General features: G+C 42.9%; 2 protein-coding genes across 2 annotated transcripts in view; one reads left to right on the forward strand and one right to left on the reverse strand.

The window, feature by feature from the left end:
* Positions 1-7,845: 7,845 nt before the first annotated feature.
* On the reverse strand, positions 7,846-14,893 carry RPS28 (ribosomal protein S28). Its single transcript, XM_073594333.1, has 4 exons — positions 14,787-14,893; positions 11,420-11,467; positions 8,862-8,993; positions 7,846-7,913 (listed from the first exon to the last, which is right to left on the reverse strand). Exons 1-3 carry the CDS (start codon positions 14,823-14,825, stop codon positions 8,871-8,873), a joined length of 210 nt encoding a protein of 69 aa, XP_073450434.1. The 5' UTR covers positions 14,826-14,893; the 3' UTR covers positions 7,846-7,913; positions 8,862-8,870.
* Positions 14,894-15,594: 701 nt separating this feature from the next.
* NDUFA7 (NADH:ubiquinone oxidoreductase subunit A7) overlaps positions 15,595-18,610 on the forward strand; it is a 52,416-nt gene continuing 49,400 nt past the window's right edge. Inside the window, exon 1 of the mRNA XM_073594468.1 lies at positions 15,595-15,746. Within this exon, the coding sequence (XP_073450569.1) occupies positions 15,696-15,746 (51 nt within the window). The 5' untranslated portion in view covers positions 15,595-15,695. The remainder of the gene's footprint in view (positions 15,747-18,610) is intronic.

The following is an 18,610-nucleotide window of genomic DNA, read 5'->3' on the forward strand; positions in this document are numbered from 1 at the left end:
CCCCTCCCCCTGTTTTACCCTCTATCCCTGCGATAAAGGGTATACCCATGAATGGTTGCCAGCCAATCATGAGCTGTTGAACCAGGTTTCTGAAACTCCCACAAAATCCAAATCCACCTCGTACAGCAGTATCTCTAGTTCACCCATCTTGACCGCCAGGCTCCTGGCATTGGTGTGAACACGCCACGTAGTTTAGACCGATTGCATATGATCCTCTTATTGGGTGTTTCAATATTGCAACTAGGACTTGCTACTATACTTACCTTGGGTTTATGTGCTTTGGTCAACCTACCACTAATGCCCCCAATACTACCCTCTGGAATATGTTCCGCGCCGACTATCTCTACCTCTGGATCCCCCCCCCCATCGCCTAGTTTAAAAATCCTCCTAACTTTTTGACCATCTTCATTCCCAGCTGATCTGCACCCTCCTCATTTAGTTGCAGTCCATCCCTTCTATAGTACTGGTTATCGACTGAGAAGTCGGCCCAGTCCTCCAGGAACCCAAACCCCTCCTTACTACACCAGCTCTTCAGCCACTTGTTTACTTCGCTAATCTCCCTCTGCCTTTCTGGTGTGACTCGATGTACCAGTAGTATTCCTGAGAATACTACTTTGGAGGTCCTTTTCCTCAACTTAGCTCCTAAGTCCCTAAAATCATTCTTTGGGACACTCCATCTGCTTCTGACTTTGTCATTAGTGCCAACGTGCACCATGACAGCTGGGTCTTCCCCAGTCCCTCACAGTAATCTGTCCACCAGATCCGAGATGTGCCGAACCCAAGCACCCGGTAGACAACATACAGTCTTCACAAGGGAATCGGGGGGCTTCAGTAACCAAAACTGCAGTGTTTATCCTCATGACACATCACAGGAAGCACCTCCATGGTTAACAGAGGACAGAATTAAAATTAGACTTGGGAAACTTAGTGGGGTTCCCATTAAAAAAAAAAAAAAATTAAGTCAGCAGCTACAAATACTGCAGCTGCTGACCTTTAATCAGACACTTACCTGCCACAGGTTTCAGCGATGTGGGAGATCGAAAGCCCTGCTCGTCCCCCCCCTCCGCTCGGCGGCGCCGGCATTTTAACTGTGGGCGCCCGGCTGTGGCTTCACAGCCGGGCACCCACTGCGCATGCACGAGCCCCGCAATCATCTGGGACCTGTCACGTGTCCCAGATGATTGACAAGAGTGGGGGGGAGAGGCGATCTCCCTTCCTGCGCTGAGGGAAGTGATGTCACCAGCCCAGGCACCGAAGGAGGCAGACTACGAGGGACCCCCTAACAACAGCCATTTAGAGGTGAGTAAAAAAAAAGTTTTCTCCAAATGTTTTTTTTTTAAGCACATTACTCATTTTTTTTTTTTTTGGGGGGGGGGGGTTGAACTTCACTTTAACATTAATAAATCACCGGGACCAGATGGCTTGCACCCAAGGGTACTTAGGGAACTCGGTAAAGTAATTGCCAGACCATTGTTCCTAATTTTTTACTGACAGTCTACTGACTGGAAGGGTACCAGCTGATTGGAGAAAAGCCAATGTAGCACCAATATTTAAAAAGTGCCCAAAATACATCCCTGGGAATTACAGACCAGTTAGCCTAATATCAATAGTATGTAAACTCTTGGGATATAGGACTACATACAAGATTTTAGTAATGAAAACAGTATCCTTATCAGTAATCAGCATGGATTTATGAAGAATCATTCTTGCCAAACCAATCTATTAACCTATGAGGAGGTGAGTTGCCATCTAGATAAAGGAAGGCCCGTGGTGTATCTGGATTTTGCAAATGCATTTGACACAGTTCCCTTTAAACATTTACTGTACAAAATAAGGTCCATTGGCATGGACCATAGGGCAAGTACATGGATTGAAAACTGGCTACAAGGGCGAGTTCAGAGGGTGGTGATAAATGGAGTACTCGGAATGGTCAGGGGTGGGTCCCCCAGGGTTCTGTGCTGGGACCAATCCTATTTAATTCGTTCATAAACGACCGAGGATGGGGTAAACAGTTCCATCTCTGTATTTGCGGACGATACTAAGCTAAGCAGGGCAATAACTTCTCTGCAGGATGTGGAAACCTTGCAAAAAGATCTGAACAAGTTAATGGGGTGGGCAATTACATGGCAAATGAGGTTTAATGTAGAAAAATGTAAAATGCATTTGGGTGGCAAAAATATGAATGCAATCTATACACTGGGGGAGAACCTCTGGGGGAATCTAGAATGGAAAAGGACCTGGAGGTCCTAGTAGATAGGCTCAGCAATGGCATGCAATGCCAAGCTGCTGCTAACAAAGCAAACAGAATACTGGCATGCATTAAAAAGGGATTAATTCCAGAGATAAAACGATAATTCTCCAGCTCTACAAGACTCTGGTCCGGCCGCACCTAGAGTATGCTGTGCAGTTCTGGGTACCAGTCCTCAGGAAGGATGTACTGGAAATGGAGTCAGTACAAAGAAGGGCAACAAAGCTAATAAAGGGTTTGGAGGATATTAGTTATGAGGAAAGGTTGCTAGCACTGAACTTATCTCTGGAGAAGAGACTCTTGAGAAGGGGATATGATTTCAATATAGGGTCTCTGGCTACCAATCCATTATACATCTTATGCGTATGGGCATGGTTTGTCATCTAGGATGGCAGGGGGTAGCCCACATATGTGCACCCGCATTTTGGCGGCTGGTGTTTCAGCACCAGTGTGCCATGCCCCACCCATACATGGCATTGGGGGCGGAGCCTGCTGGAGACCTTGCGGTGATTTCAATGGGAGAGCACACATGGCTGGGATTTCTTATTTTTTATATTTTTAATTTCAATCTTTTACTCTACACGGGACAGCTTATTCTGCTGCTGCAAGCCACTGATCTCACACAGGTACACAAACCATTTATCCTTCACACCAAGCACTTAATTGTGCCTGGCTGTTTTTCACAATCACTCATTTTCCTTTTAGGTGATTGCTTTATGACATCCTTTTTCACACATCTGCAGCCTTGTACATATTCCTGGCCCCATTTTCTGTCCTATCATCGTAATTGGTTGGTCTATATATATACATTCATGCCATTATATACTTCATGATCATTTTGCTAATTCAGTAATGGCCAATTATATACATATACTATATTATAGTTGACACCTAAACTGATTAGGGTTTTAAATGGGAGAGCATACATGGCTGTGATGTTTCATTTCACATGGGACAGTTCACTCTACTGCTGCAAGCTACTGATTCTACACAACTCTACTGTACATCTTTCATCTTTGTCATGCACTCTCTTGTGCCAGGTTATGTTTTTTATATTCACACTTTCACATTTCCCCTTTTCCTTTTAGGGGTTGCCTTATTTGACATCCCTTTTCACATCAGCCCAGTAAGATTTGGCTGCTCAATGACCAAGCCATTTTTTGCGATATAGCACTGCGTCACTTTAACTGACAATTTCACAGTCATGCAACGTTGTACCCAAGCAAAATTGATGTCCTTTTTTTTCCCCCACAAATAGAGCTTTCTTTTGGTGGTATTTAATCACCTCTGCGTTTTTTTTATGCTATAAACAAAAGGACAATTTTGAAAAAAAAAAAACAATTTTTTACTTTTTGCTGTAAATATTCCACATTTTTTATCCAATTTTGTTTTTCGCTCAGTTTAGGCTGATATGTATTCTTTACATATTTTTGGTAAAAAAAAAAAAAAAAAAAAATTATAATCGCAATAAGTGCATACTGGTTTGCGCAAAAGTTATAGCATCTACAAAATAGGGGATAGATTTATGGCATTTTATTATTATTTTTTTTTACTAGTAATGGTGATGATCTGCAATTTTTATCGGGACTGCGATATTGTGGAGGATAAATTGGACACTTGACACATTTTTGGGACCATTGACAATTATACAGCGATCAGTGCTATAAAAAAAAATGCACTGATTACTGTATAAATGTCACTGACAGGGAAGGGTTTAACATTAGGGTGCGATCAAGGGGATAACTGTGTTTCCTAGGTGTGTTCTAACTATAGGGGGGATGCGACTGTCTAGGAGAGATCGGTGTTCATACTTAGTATGAACACACAATCGGTCTCTACTCCCCTAAAAGAACCAGGATCTGTGTGTTTACACACAGATCCCGGTTCTCGCTCTGTCACGAGCGATCGTGGGTGCCCGGCCATCATCGGGTCTGCCAGGCACTCGCATGCCCCTAGTGGCCAAAAGGCAAAGCGACGTAAGGTAACATCGTTTTGCCCAGCTGTGCCATTCTGCCGCAGTAAAACTGTGGCAGCTGGTTGGCAAGCGGTTATACTATAGTAACCCTTTCATGCCTATTTCTGACATTTGTTGCTTGTTAACCAATTTAACATCCATATTTTTGCTAGAAATTATTTGTGCAGTGGTCTTTTAAACGCAATTTTGGGGGAAAAAAAATAAACAGAAAAGTTAGTCCAGTTTTTTGGTATAATGTGTTATGCCCAGTAAATAGATACCCAACATGTCATGCTTTGAAATTGCACAAACTTATGGAATGGAGATGAACTACGGTAACTGAAAATCTCCATAGGCGATGCTTAAAAAAAATAAATAAATAAAAATTAGCAGTTACTAGGTTAGACTTACAGAGGAGGTCTGGTGTTAGAATTATTGTTCTCGCTCATGTGTGATTTGAACACCGTTTACATATGCGGGCGCGACTTGCGTATGAGTTTTCTTTACTGCACAAGCTCGCGGGGACACTTTAAAATTATTTTATTACATTGTCTCCGTAAAAAAAAAGTTGACCACTTTTATTGCTGTCACAAGGAATGTTATCCCTTGTGACAGTAATAGGTGGTGACAGGTATCTTTGTGGAGGGATTGGGGGTCTAAAAGACCCAATCCCTCCTTTGCATTTCAAAGTATTCAGATCACGAAAACTGCAATTCTGAATATTGTAGTTTTTTTTTTTTTTAAATTTGGCACCACTGGCAGCCGAGTAAACCGGAAGTGATATCGCTTCCTTGTTTACACATAGTGTCTCTCTCTAGCCAAATGCCAGATCGGGAACATAGGCGGAAGGGGGGGGGGGCCAGGCGTTCCCTCCGCTCCTCCAGGATAACAACCACGTGGCTTTTAGTTGTTATCCCTAAAGAGCCAACCACCTGCTCAAAAAAAAAAAAGTACCAGGGTGATGCAGCTGCATGCATCACCCCAGTATAACCCCTGGAGGCCGCATATGTACATACGGTCACAGCTAAACGGATCATTCAGGACCTCAAATGTCACTCCTTTCTACTCATGCCAGCCTTCCTGTTCCTTGGTCGTAATTTTTGGTTGGCTCAGCTGCCTTCCCAAGCACATATTGCTGCCATCCTCGTTTAACACAGGCAACTAGGCCGATTGGTGAGTATGAGGTCCTTCTCTTTTCTGTAAGGCCCCTCTTACCAATTGTGCATCATTTATTCATGTGTTACATTACCTTTTTTGGTCATTCATTTCCAGATTATATCCTACATGCATCCACCTCTGAAGAGCAAGTCACAGCTCATGAAACATCAGTTTTTATGTATTTCTAATGTGATCTTTAACCATGTACAAAGCTTTGCCTTTGTTTATGCTACTCTTTTCTGTGTAATTAGCTATGCAGTAAATGTTTTCATATTTGTCAATTTCATCAGCCTGAGTGAGTCTCCTTAAACTACATATTAACAGTGATTGCTGTACGCTTTATATAGCACACTAAGGTGGGAGACAGACAAAGCCTCCAAGCTCATAAGTCCAAATCTAGTGATAAATGAAAGCTTCTGACACCTTTCGGCTAAGCCCTGAAGTGTGCAACTAAAGCAATCAGAAGGCCAACACCTGTAGGTATTAACACACAATCATTAAACATGGGTTTGTTGATGCAATCTTTGCATGGAGGTTACGCTCAGGAGCCCATCAATTGAATGTTGCCAGTGGGTTTTTATCCAAGTGCAGAAAGTTCTGATTAAACCACAGCAGACCCCCACTAGTCTAGTCTGTCACCTCCCCTTTCTGAAAGCAAAAAGTGTATTTGATGGTAGACATGAAGTAAGCAAAGCCCAGCACATGAACAAGCACGTCCTAAGTATTGGAAGGAGTTAACAGCTTCAGCAGACCTGAGTTTGTTAGCATGACCACACTAATGGTGGATAGGAAAACAAAGCACATTCACCCTGTGTTTGTAGGAGGCGTGCAAACACCCACAGCAACCAATACCCAAAGAAGGGACATCCTCCTAAAGGTAACCACCTTGTGGCCATCTGCCAAAATTATAGCAGGCATTCATGGCAGAATCTGGAGTACATGGTGTAGCTTTACAGACCAAATTAAATCAGCTGCAATACTCCTGGGAAGATCAAGGTACACCTACTGCATCATATCCCTCCCCTGTTGTCTATTGATGGCACCAGGGAATACTTACACAACCACCCTATAGCTGTCCATTCAGGGGGACCTGCAGCATAGCAGGCTGCATTCTGTCCTGGCTTACCAACATAGTTCACCTGCCTCAGCAGACTCATGCCCCTCCCCCCCATCTGGCAGGGGTCAGGTACCCTGGCTGCCTCTGCTCCAGCAATGCCATACTCCTACCCAAGCAATTTGGGGAAACCAGCAGCCATGATACATCCATATTGATCAGTAGCAAATGAAGATATGGTGGTTGACTAAATGTGAGTAAGGGAGGCCTCCCCTAGAGCCTTGGTGCCCACAAGGCTAACTGCTTCTCCTCCCGCACAGAAGGAAGCTTTGTGAAAATTAAGACAGTTTGTCATTTCTTTATCAACACTCTCTAGGAATCCTTTTAAAGAACATTGCAGCACTGGAGCTGGTGTCCCAGCTGTAGCTAGCCTGTACATCTGTCCCTTAGCCCTCTTGCTCCCATCCCTTGTCCAAGGAGGGGAAATAATGTGGTATGAGCCTTTTACAAGGAGAGACAGAGTGCAGACAATCACCCTATGACCAGCAGCCACCTAGGTAGACCCAAATGAAGTGCCTGATGCCTACATCAGCCAAAACCAAAAATGTTGCCTCTGCAACTACTAATCAACCAGCATTGAGCACTAACAGCTCCACAAGACAGGAAGCAATAAGCCTATCCCATACACAGACACCAGGAAGCCCTGAACACCTGCCAGAATCCCAGGCTGGCCTGCTGGCAAGTACTGGCCCTCAGGGCACTGAAAACCAGAAACCTGCATCTATCAGGGGGGAGAAAAAAAAAAAAAGTGTGTATTACACAATTTGTGAAAAAAAAAAAAAAAAAAAAAAAAACACAAGTGTTACAGCTAGGCAAAAACCAAGGGAACTGCTTATTACAGCTTCTGCCTTCAGTTTCACAGGAGACGGTTTGCTCTGGATGGGGCTAATAGGCCTCCACCTCAGATATGTTTCCTGCCCTGATGGAAGGCACTCTACATCTATAGAAGGCAAGTGTATAAGGCCCTTATAAAAGTTCACTAAATAACTAACCTCAGGTGACAATGTACACCCTTCATCTGCAGCCCTCTTTCCTCCAGAAGTTTAGAAATCAGATGGCAATTGGCTTCCAGGGAGGCAGGAATCTTGACATATTGCAGATCACAGTGCAGAATTGGAGTGAATGACACCCTGCCTCTGCAATCTCATTGGGAAACATGCACATCCTAGGCTGTCAATCACATGCTGTGTACTGGAAATGGGTGGGGCATGCCAGTGACAGATGCAAATAGCAGGAAAAAAAATTACAATATATATATATTATATATGCCTGGAGTCGATAGATACTATGGATTGAAGCACGGTTTATATGAGGCTATGTTTTCTACATATTTTTTTTTCGTTTCAAAAAAGAACCAACACTACAAAACAGAACATTTCCTAAATTTTATTTTTAACCAAGATACAAAGCTGCAGCAAGGTCCAGCGATGCAAGTTTATCTGGAAAAGACAAAAATTAGATTGTCATTCTGCACATAAAAGCCATCTAGTACATTAGCATGCTCACACCATTCAAGGCACATTTAGTATGGGGCCTGATACTGCAATTACTTGGTTCCAGTATTAACACAAAGACAGTTCACTTATTGTAATTTTCACTTGTCATTAAAAGTCAGTCAATCAGAAATGCATCAACAATGGGTGCTATATTAGATTGTTACAGTGCTGCATAGCCCCCCCCCAAAAAATGCCCTAGTCATAAGGAGTAAAACCTTCCAGAGGTCAAGTGGTTAAAGTATATTTTCTGGAATTACAAAAAAAAAATCGTTGATCCCTCCAGAATTTGTGTCTCTAACATCCTGTGCAGTGAACAGATGAGATTCAACATGTGTGCCATATCCTAAACAGCCTAGGGCAGCAATGGCAAACCATGGCACCCCAGATGTTTTGGAACTACATTTCACATGATGCTCATGCACTATAGTTATTCATGGGAAATGTAGTGCCAAAACATCTGGGCTGCCAAGGTTCACCATCACTGGCCTAAGGCAGCTGCATGGTAGTTGGTCCAAACAGTCTACTTCACTAACAGATGCAGCAGCTGTTTATACAGTGCTGTGTTCTGGTACAAAACATACACCACTTCCTCTGGTTGGAGGTGGGAGAAGTCATGATCTCTGCCTCAGCTTTGGATTCATTGACTGAACACAAAGATTCCTGTGAATGGCTGAGCAGCGCTCAGCCCCACCTTTATTTTGTTCTGGAAGCAGGGCAGGGAAGTTCTAGTCCCGATGCTGAAACAGCGTGATACACTGTATGCAGTCATCAAGGCCATTGCATCCAAGTGATGTGAATAGTTTAGACTAGCTTGGCTCAAGCATACCATAAAAACTTCACTAAAAACCCTGAAGTTAGGCTTTAAATATATATATAATGTAAAATACATACAAGGCATTGCTAGCGTAATCTTCTAGCTTCACGTTCAGATTCCAAAAGGGTCAATACATCTCCCTCACGAACAGGGCCCTTTACATTTCTTATGATGGAGCGGTTGGTATCATCCATGAACTCAACACGGACCTACACAAGTGAAAAAGTTGTGAGTATACCTGTACACAAAATGTTAAAAGTACTCTGAAACAGTCCCTTTACATACTTGCACACCCACTAACAGTTAATGGTAGAGTCTGCTCCATTTTTGCAATATAGATATAGAATAAAATGGGGGTTGTTGCAATATTTTATGTCACATGGCATTTGCGCAGCAGTCTTTCAGAAGCAACTTTTTTTTTTTTTACCACAATACACACTTCACTGAATCTAAACCAGGGGGCCCTCAAAGCCATTACAGAACTACAAGTCCCATCATGCCTGTGGGGGTCATGCTTGTAACTGTCAGCCTTGCAATGCCTCATGGGACTTGTAGTTTCGCAGCAGCTGGAGGGCCACCAGTTTGCAACCTTTGAGCTAAACAGTAAAGTTTAGATTTTTTGTATACTGTGAAAAAAAAAAAAATATGTTACACCGAGTAAATAGATGCCCAACATGTTTACGGTTTAAAACTGCACACTCATGGAATGTGACAAACTACAGTACTTAAAAATCTACATTGGTGACACTTTAAAATTCAATTACCAGTTTAGAGTTAGAGGTCTTTTGCTAGAATTGTTCTCGCTCTGACAAGTGCAGTGATACCCAACATGTGTCATTTGAACACAGTTTACATTTGCAGGCATAACTTGCGTATGAGTTTTCTTTGGTGCATGAGCACGCTTTAAAAAAATTTTTACTGTAAAAAAAAAAAAATTCTGATCACTTTTATTGCCGTCACAAAAAATGTAAACATCCCTTGTGACAGTAATAGGCAACAGGTACTCTTTATGGAGGGACCCCAAATCCTTTGCACAAATAAAAAGTCCCAAATTCATCGTTCTGGAATACTAGGGATTTTTTTTAAATTGGCACCATTTGCAGCCAAGTAAATCGGAAGTGATGGGAGAAAAAACAAAAAACAAAACTCACCATGCCTCCTAATACCTTGGAATGTCTACTTTCCAAAAAGGGGTCATATGGGGGTATTTGTACTTTTCTGGCTTGTTAGCATCTCAAATGATAGGCTGTCAGTACATCAGGTGTGATCATCAATTTTCAGCAATTGGCACCATAGTTTGTAGACTAACAAACAAAACATTTATAGCACAAAAAATAAACCCAGTGGTGATTAAATATCACCAAAGAACGCTCTATTTCTGTAAATAAAAAAAATTAAATAAAAAAAATTCATATGGGTACAGTGTTGCATGACTGAGTAATTGTCATTCAAAATGTGAAAACACTGAAAGCTGAAAATGGCCTGGTTAGGAAGGGTTTATAAGTACCCAGTGGGCAAGTGATTAAAGCTTGCAAAAACTACAATGATGTACCCCTTTGGAAAACCACTCAGGGCACTGGTATAGCCTTGGATAAAGCCAAAAATACTAGATACCAACAGATTCCTAGCTAAGAGGTATTTTTAAAGCTGGCCACACATAATCAAAATTTGTTTGGGTCAAAAGGGACAGGCCTGATGTTGATCTATATATGGGCACCCTGGCGGTACAGTCCTAGATCAATAGACTTCTGTACAACCACCCTGTTTGGTTATTCCTGAATAAGTGCCGCCAGCTACAGCTGGCAACACTGATCATTGCAGTCGATGGTGGGAAAAGCTCATTATAAGAGCAATTCCCCATCCACCTCAAATGTGTGGAAGGGGGAATCTGCACATTTTCACTCAACCCGCTGGTAGAGCCCACGCTTTTGATAAAGACTTGCTGGATCACTAGATGAAAATAGAAGAAAGCCTATAAAAGAAAATACAGCCATTGCATCCAAGAATTGTTAAGCCATATAATAAAAGGTTTGCTTTTGGGTCTAATACCGCTTTAATAAAGGTGTTATCCCCCAATTTGGCTGCAAAAGTGGAAACACCAAGAACTAGGCAGGGCCGATAAGGGTTTGATATGTCAGTGCTTCACAGGAAGACCCTTTAGAAGTTTAGAGTTTAAATCAAGCTTTCCTTTAACACTGGTAAAGTCTCGATCAAGCAATGTTGAACGAGAGACTCAGCTGTCCAGGACTCTCCCTCTTCATTGGCTGAGACCGCAGCAGAGCACAATTGGCTCCTGCCGCTGTCAAAGTCAGTGAGCCAATGAGGAGAGAGAAGGGGCCACGGCTCTGTTTAAATGAACACAGGGAGCTGCAGCTTGGCTCAGTGCCCCCATAGCAAGCCGCTTGCTGTGGTGGCACTCAACGGGAGGGGTCAGAGCACCAAAGAGGGACCCAAGAAGAGGAGGATCTTGGCTGGTTTGTGCAAAACCACTGCACAGAGTAGGCAAGAACATCATGTTACTTAACAAAAACACAAGAACTTAGTATCACTTTAATATAGCAGTTTGGCTTAAAAACCCTTACATATTCAGTTGCTTAAAATTTACAAGAATTGGCAACAAAATACTGACACCAACCTGAGTACACTGTCCCTGAGATCCAGTTCTCCCAAGAACTTTTGTTACCTACAAGAAAACAGATATTTCAGGATACTATAAAATGCAAGAAAGAAACATTTCTAGGATAGTCCATTATCAGCAAGCTCTCCCAATACATGCAAACAAAGATTTAAATGGAAACCAAAAGTACAGTTTAATGTGCCAACTCTGCTCTAAATTTAGAACAGTGCAGCAGCATTGTAACCTCATCACAAGAAAACTGATTAGGTGTAGATATATCACAAGGCATCCCCTATTCCTTTTCTGCATCAGGTTAGTGTACATTCTCTAGGAGAAATCAGGTGCTCATTTTGTACACTTATGTGACTGTTCTGCATTAGCTTCCCTCTCCTTGTGCTCCCCCATGCTTGCCCCAGTGTGAACAATGATGTCTGGATCTGATAGAACTTTGTTTAGACTGAGCATATTTGGTTTGGCTAGTACAGCTTTCATATTTGATTGTGTAACTATTACAGTGTTGTATCTGTATGAATACTGAATATTTACTTCATTTGTAGATCCACCCAACTGCAGTTTCCTCCTCCCCACCTGAAGCGATATTAAATACTTTGAAAATTGGCAGCTACTCTTTTGGACACTTCAGACTTCTGAATCATATTATGGTGATTTTGCCACATTGAATGCAGTTACTGTGTAGGGTCCATGGAGATGCAAGGTTTGCCAAGGGGATGAAACCTTGATCAGAATAGATAGTTATGATTCTAATAAAATTTAGAAAAGAGTAGAAGTTCAGCCTTAAATAAAAACCTTTAAATCTACTTGCAGTCACAATCCAAGACTAACATATCTAGCCCTGTAGAGCAAAAACCACTATACATACTTTTTCTGAAGCCACTCTGGTCCGGTCCCACACTGAGCTGTCAACTTCTCTGTAGGCGTGTGCTGAAGAGGCAGACAATGGATACCCCATAGGAACTATGGGTGACATCACTTCATGACCATTGTCAGTCTCCTGCACAGTGCTTTCGCCACAAGAGACCAGAGCGGCTTCAGAAAAGGCATGTATAGCATTTTTTACTTTACATGGGCTAGATAAGTTAGTCTTAGATTGTGGCTGCAAGTAGATTGAGATTTTAGTTTTACACTGATCTTCCACTTTAGGAGGGGGAGGGGACAGTTTTAAAGGAGTTGTAAACCCTCTTTCACCTTAATGCACTCTACCCATTAAGGTGAAAAACATTTTGTAGTGCAGCAGCCCCCCACCCAGAGTCACCCCCCCACCCCCCCTCCCCTTTTACCTACCTAAACCCGACTGTTCCAGGGACAAGCAGAGCAGCTCCAGCTGCTGTCTCAGGTTCTCATTGGCCGGATTGATAGCATTGGCTCCCGCTGTCAATCAAAGTCAGTGACACGGGAGCCGAGTCCTGCTGTCTGTCAATGGACGCAGCAGGACTCAGGAGCCCCCAGGGAAAGTGGGTCTCTGTAGGGAGACTCAAGAAGAGCCAAGGGGGCAACTGTGGGCTAGCTGCTGTCATAGCGGTATTTAGTACCAAAGTACCGACGTACAGGTATGGTGATTTCCGTGGAGTGGTAAAAAAAAAAAAACCCCCACACACAACTTTGCAGTCTCTTTAAGGTTCAGCTGATGTTCCCTTTTAGGGCTTATTACACTTGCTTCTACAATACATTGAATTACCACTTCATTATCCATTTTGAGGCTTGTGATTTTTTTTTTTTTAAACTTTACTGAAGGATTGGCAAATGCCCTGTGTTGATTTTTAGTTTTAAAGGGGCCCAGCAAAACCCTTGCTCAGCAGATTCCCCAGCTGTGCTGATCCTCTTCTGGTCCCCACTCACCTCCCGCTATATTACTCCCACTCTGCACACACTGACAGCTACTTTCTCCTACACTGTTGATCCTCTGCTGCTCAGTCCTCTCTGGTCCCCACTCTCCTACTATAGCATTCCCATGTTGCACACCATGGTGTGCCAGCTGCACTGCTCTAGTCTGGACCTTTTTCACCTTCCTGCTGCACACCAGATATGACATCTGCACAAGAAACTTACAGAAAATGCACATAAACCGGAATTGAGAGTCAATGTACACAGGCTTTTAGTAGTTTAGGAGCTGCTGCATGTAGGCGAGATTCAACCGCCCTCTCCTGAACACGGAAGAGCCGTGTTCAAGATAGGAATATTTTCACCGCCAGATGCAGGAAAATGCAAAACATTCCACATTTTGAGTTATCACAGCCAGTGTACATGAGTCTTAAAAGCACCTGCCGCTAAAAGCTTGTGTGTATGGACACAGGAGTATTGAGGGGGGGGGGACCATGACAACCCGCCAACAGCAACCTTACCTCAGTATAGTAGGTTGTCTGGATTCAAGCAGACCTAAATCTCCATTCATACCATGGCCTTAAGTTTTGTGCGTAGAATGGCCACAAATCACAGGACGCCCTTGCGACCCGTTACTTTGAATGTTCACCAAATCGTGGGGTGAATCTGCTGCACTTGTCGCCTGATGAATTACGGTGAAATCACAGAAACAGAATCATGGGACACCAAAAAGTACAAGAAATTCTGTTGGCCATCCCGCAATTCTGTATGCGCTATTCATTGGGCGACAATAGCAGCAGAAACAATTGGGTGCCATTTAAAGTAATGGGGATTGTAAGGGCTCCCACAATTTGCGACATATCCAAATCGCGACGATTCTGCCAGCAAAACAGAACGCCATGGAGTGAATGGAGCATGAAGGCTTGAAATGTTGGCCAGCGTTCCAGAAGAACTCCTGCTATTTTTTTGCCATCTGTCTGATTGGGTAGATTCCCCTTCACATCCCATATCCAAGCAGGAAGAAAGGTGAGATTACCATCTTGTGACAGGCCAAAAATGTGGATTCTTTTACTTTTTCGCTCAGCAATAATGGTAAACTGGGCAAAGAAAGAAGTGGAATCTACTTAATGCAGGCACAGACAGCAGTGAAGAAAAAAAAAAAAACCACACACACACCAAAAAAGAGGAGTTGCAATTCCTCCGCAATAAACCTCTAACACGCACACTTCTATGGAACTATGTTATGTCCGCAGCTACAATGTAACAAAAATCAAATAAGTGATCACAATGGTCAGGTAGCACTTTAGGACTCGAGTTTAGAGATGTATGCCCCCTGTTCCATTAGACATCTTTGGGTATTAAAGTCTGTGAAGGAGCCCCCACATGGCACTCACTCCTCCTCCTCTACGCAGGTTTAGCAATGAACACTCTACTCAAGTCCTAAAGGCCAGACACGACCACAGGCAAAGGCTACCGAGCCCACGTCTACCCGCCCAATGACTCTACAACCCTGCACGACCAACAATACATCAACACGCCACTATACCCGAGCAAGTTTGATCGGCTGCACGCGGCCTGTGTCCATGATGGCGGCTTGGAGCAAGAAAGAGGATCACGTGTTCACCCCGCACCTTTTTATAGTTCCCAGAGAGACTGGGCGGAGCGAATGAGGCCGGCCATCGCCTCTTCTTAATGGTCGGTGATTGCAAGTCAACCAATCAAAATGCTTATTGCGAGAACGGCGACAAGAAAGCTAGTTGTTAAAAAGGTCTCATCGGTTTTTATGTTATTAAGAATAATATGTAACGTCGCGCAGGTTGGTCGCCATCTTTCTGGAGACCGGAAGTAGAATATGTTGGTTTGCTGGAAAATGGATGTTTTGTCAGATTTGGCGACCCGTCAGAATGTGTAACGGAAGTGACGTTAAGTCGCCGCCATCTTGCTACACCCCGCACTCTATAGTAAGGATAAACTGAGAAGAGGGAAAGCGGACATCTTGTTACACCCACCGGAGTTTTGCATTTTACACTTATTTTTAACAGTAAAGTGAGTTTATATAGTGACATACAGTACTCGAAACTCCGTCTGACTGGTTAGATGTTGAATTTTAAAAGCAGTGGCAAGCCCACTTATCTCAGGTTTGCTAATCTGACAGAAGTTCGTTTTTTTCTTAAATTCAACATCTAAGCATTCATACGTAGTTCTAAGTACTGTATTGTACCATATAAACTCACATTATTGTTAAAAATAAGTGCAAAATGCAAAACTCCGGTGGGTGTAGCAAGATGTCCGCTTTCCCCCTTCTCAGTGTATCCTTTCTATAAAAGAGTGCGGAGTGTAGCAAGATGGCGGCGACGTAACGTTACTTTCGTTACACTGGCGGGGGTGGGGGTAGTTCGGCCTCTTGTAGCCAGGGCGATTGAATGCTCCGCCCTGGGTGTCCTTGACAAGAGAGATGGCTTCTGCTACAAAATTCATCCAGAGGCTGCGGAACTGGGCGTCCGGGGTAATGTTATACCCAATTTTACTTCTTCAAAGCATTGTTACCCTGACTAGTCTGAGTGCTCGACCAAATGTTTATAACTCAAAAAATGCGTGACATTGTATAGAGGTGGCTGGATGTAGAACTCTGACAATTGTATGCATTGGTCATATGCTAAAGGTGACCATACACTCTCCAATCTGATTGTGTCCTTTAGAACTTACATAACAATTGAAGTGCAAAGGCCTGCTTGATCTGATACAAATGCAAGGAATTGTTTGTCTTCATAGTCTATAGTTTTGGTGAGTTTTTTTTCTAAAGTCATAACGTTTTCTACCTTAACAACTTAAGGACCGGGCGTATTTTATTTATACTTGGTGTTTACACGTTAAAATCAGTTTTTATTATTTGCTAGAAAATTACTTAGAACCACCAAACATTACATTTTTATTTTTTTCAGACACCCTAGAGAATAAAATGGCGGTAGTTGCAATACTTTATGTCACACCATATTTGTGCAGCGGTCTTACAAAAACATTTTTTTTTTTTTTTTTTTTTTTTTTTTTTTTTTTTTTTTTTACAAAAATACACTTTTTTTTTTAACTTAAAAAATAAGACAACAGTAAAGTTATCCCAAATTTTTTTTTCATATTGTGAAAGATAATGTTATGCTGAGTAAATTGATACCCAACATGTCACACTTCAAAATTGTTCCAGCTCGTGGAATGGCAACAAACTTTGACCCTTAACAATCTCCATAGGCGATGTTTAAAAATTTCTACAGGTTACCAGTTTTGAGTTAGAGGAGGTCTTTTGCTAGAATTATTGCTCTCGCTCTAACAATCGCGGCGATACCTCACATGTGTGGTTTGAACACCGTTTACACTTGTGTATGCTTCTGCGCGTGCGCACAGAGGAATGCAACTCTTTCCCTTTTTTTTTTTTTCTAATTTATTTTACTTTTTATTTTTACACTGTCCCTTAAAAAAAAAAAAAAAAAAAAAAAAAAAATGTTTGGGTCACTTTTATTCTTATTACAAGGGATGTAAACATCCCTTGTAATAGCAAAAAAAGCATGACAGGACCTCTTAAATATGAGATCTGGGGTCAAAAAGACCTCATATCTCATATTTACACTAAAATGCAATAAAAAAAATTTCCCCTTTTAAGACCATTGGGCGTAAGTGACGTTTGATGTCCCTTCCGTCATTCAGTGGTATGGAGTCGAGTAGGGGCCATCATTCCCTCACTGGACTTTCAGCCTCTGGGGGGGATGCAATCGTATCCGCCGCTACCCACAGCTCCGGCAAGCAACAGAGGTGAGAGGGGGGTGGGCGTCTCTCCCGCCACCGATAAAAGTGATCTTGTCTCATCTTGACTCTGGCCTCTCCTTCAGCCCCGACATCCAATCACTGGCTAAATCCTGCCGCCTTAACCTCCAACATTTCCAGAATTCTCCCCTTCCTGACTAATGACACCACAAAGCAACTTATTCACTCCTTGATTATTTCCCGCCTTGACTACTGTAACTCTCTCCTTAATGGCCTACCCTTAAGCAGGCTATCCCCCCTTCAGTCTATTATGAATGCTGCTGCTAGACTAATACACCTCACTAACCGATCTATGACTGCTGCTCCTCTCTGCCAATCCTTTCACTGGCTTCCCCTACCCCACCATATAAAATTCAAAATGCCATCCACAACATCGCCCCCAGCTACATCACCAACTTCATCTGCAGATATTGCCCTAATCACCCGCTCCGCTCCTCCCAGGACTTCCTGCTCTAAAGCTCCCTTGTTACCTCCTCTCATACTCGCCTTCAGCACTTCTCCAGAGCCTTTCCCATCCTCTGGAACTCCCTGCCCTAGTATATACGATCCTAACCTGTCCAGCTTTAGGAGATCCCTGAAAACTCACTCGTTCAGGGAAGCCTATCCCACATCCACCTAACAACTGTCCCCGAGCCACCCCCATTAAATTATTCCTCGCATCTATTACCTTTTGTACCACCACCCCCTCCCTTTAGTATGTAAACTCTACGAGCAGGGCCCTCCTGTTCTTTCTGTATTGAACTGTACTGTAATTGTGCTGTCCCCCCCCCCCCCACGTTGTAAAGCGCTGCGTAAACTGTTGGCGCTATATAAATTGTGTATAATAATAATCTTGTGGCGTATATTCCACAGAGACCACTTTTTATATGAAAGCAGACCACCCGTCATTTTTAAAAATACCGGAGTTATAGCAGCTATCTGCTGCCATGACAACTGTATTCAACATCAAAGTACCGACGTAAAACAACGGCAGGCGGTCCGAAAGTGGTTAATGCCTTTCTATGCGTTTAAAATATAAAAAAAAGTTCCCCCTGCATCCCTAACCACTTACCTGAGTCCTCATAGTCCAGTGCTCTTCCAACTGCAGCTCCACTCTCCTCTCTTCCTGCTCTCACAGGAGACACAGGCAGCAGTTGAAGCCATAGGCTCCTGTTGCTGTCTGTCAAATTCCTTTGAGGAGGGGGTGGGGGCATAATTTACCAGTGCTGTGTGTGTCATTTTTGTTGCAGGGGATGCCTGAAATCTGACTTGTATCTTAGGCAGACTTCTAGGAAAATTGGTGAACCAATCACACAAGCAGGAAATTTATGTTTCTGGGGAGCGGTCAGTACACATTCTGTGTACAAAACTGCATGTTACATTGGCTGCAGATTGAAAAGGAAAGGTAATTTTTAATAACCTTCAAGTACAATATGACTTGTTTCACAATTGTACACGCTATATTATTTTTTTCCTCCACGAAAGTGGAGTTGCCCTTTTAACCACTTGCCGACCAGTCTCCACAGATATACTGGGGCTCTATTGCACGAGTCGCTCTACCGGTACGACGCTCCATGA

This window comes from Aquarana catesbeiana, linkage group LG01 (genome assembly GCF_042186555.1).
Source record: "Aquarana catesbeiana isolate 2022-GZ linkage group LG01, ASM4218655v1, whole genome shotgun sequence".
In the NCBI taxonomy this organism is placed as follows: domain Eukaryota; kingdom Metazoa; phylum Chordata; class Amphibia; order Anura; family Ranidae; genus Aquarana; species Aquarana catesbeiana.

What these genes read in the sequence shown, in the direction of transcription:
- RPS28 (XM_073594333.1), bottom strand. Translation starts at nt 14,825, where the DNA reads ATGGACACAGGCCGCGTGCAGCCGATCAAACTTGCTCGG. An exon ending in AGCCGATCAAACTTGCTCGG is followed by an intron (nt 11,468 to 14,786) that starts GTATAGTGGCGT and finishes GTTTTCTTGTAG; the next exon opens with GTAACAAAAGTTCTTGGGAG. An exon ending in CTCAGGGACAGTGTACTCAG is followed by an intron (nt 8,994 to 11,419) that starts GTTGGTGTCAGT and finishes TCACTTGTGTAG; the next exon opens with GTCCGTGTTGAGTTCATGGA.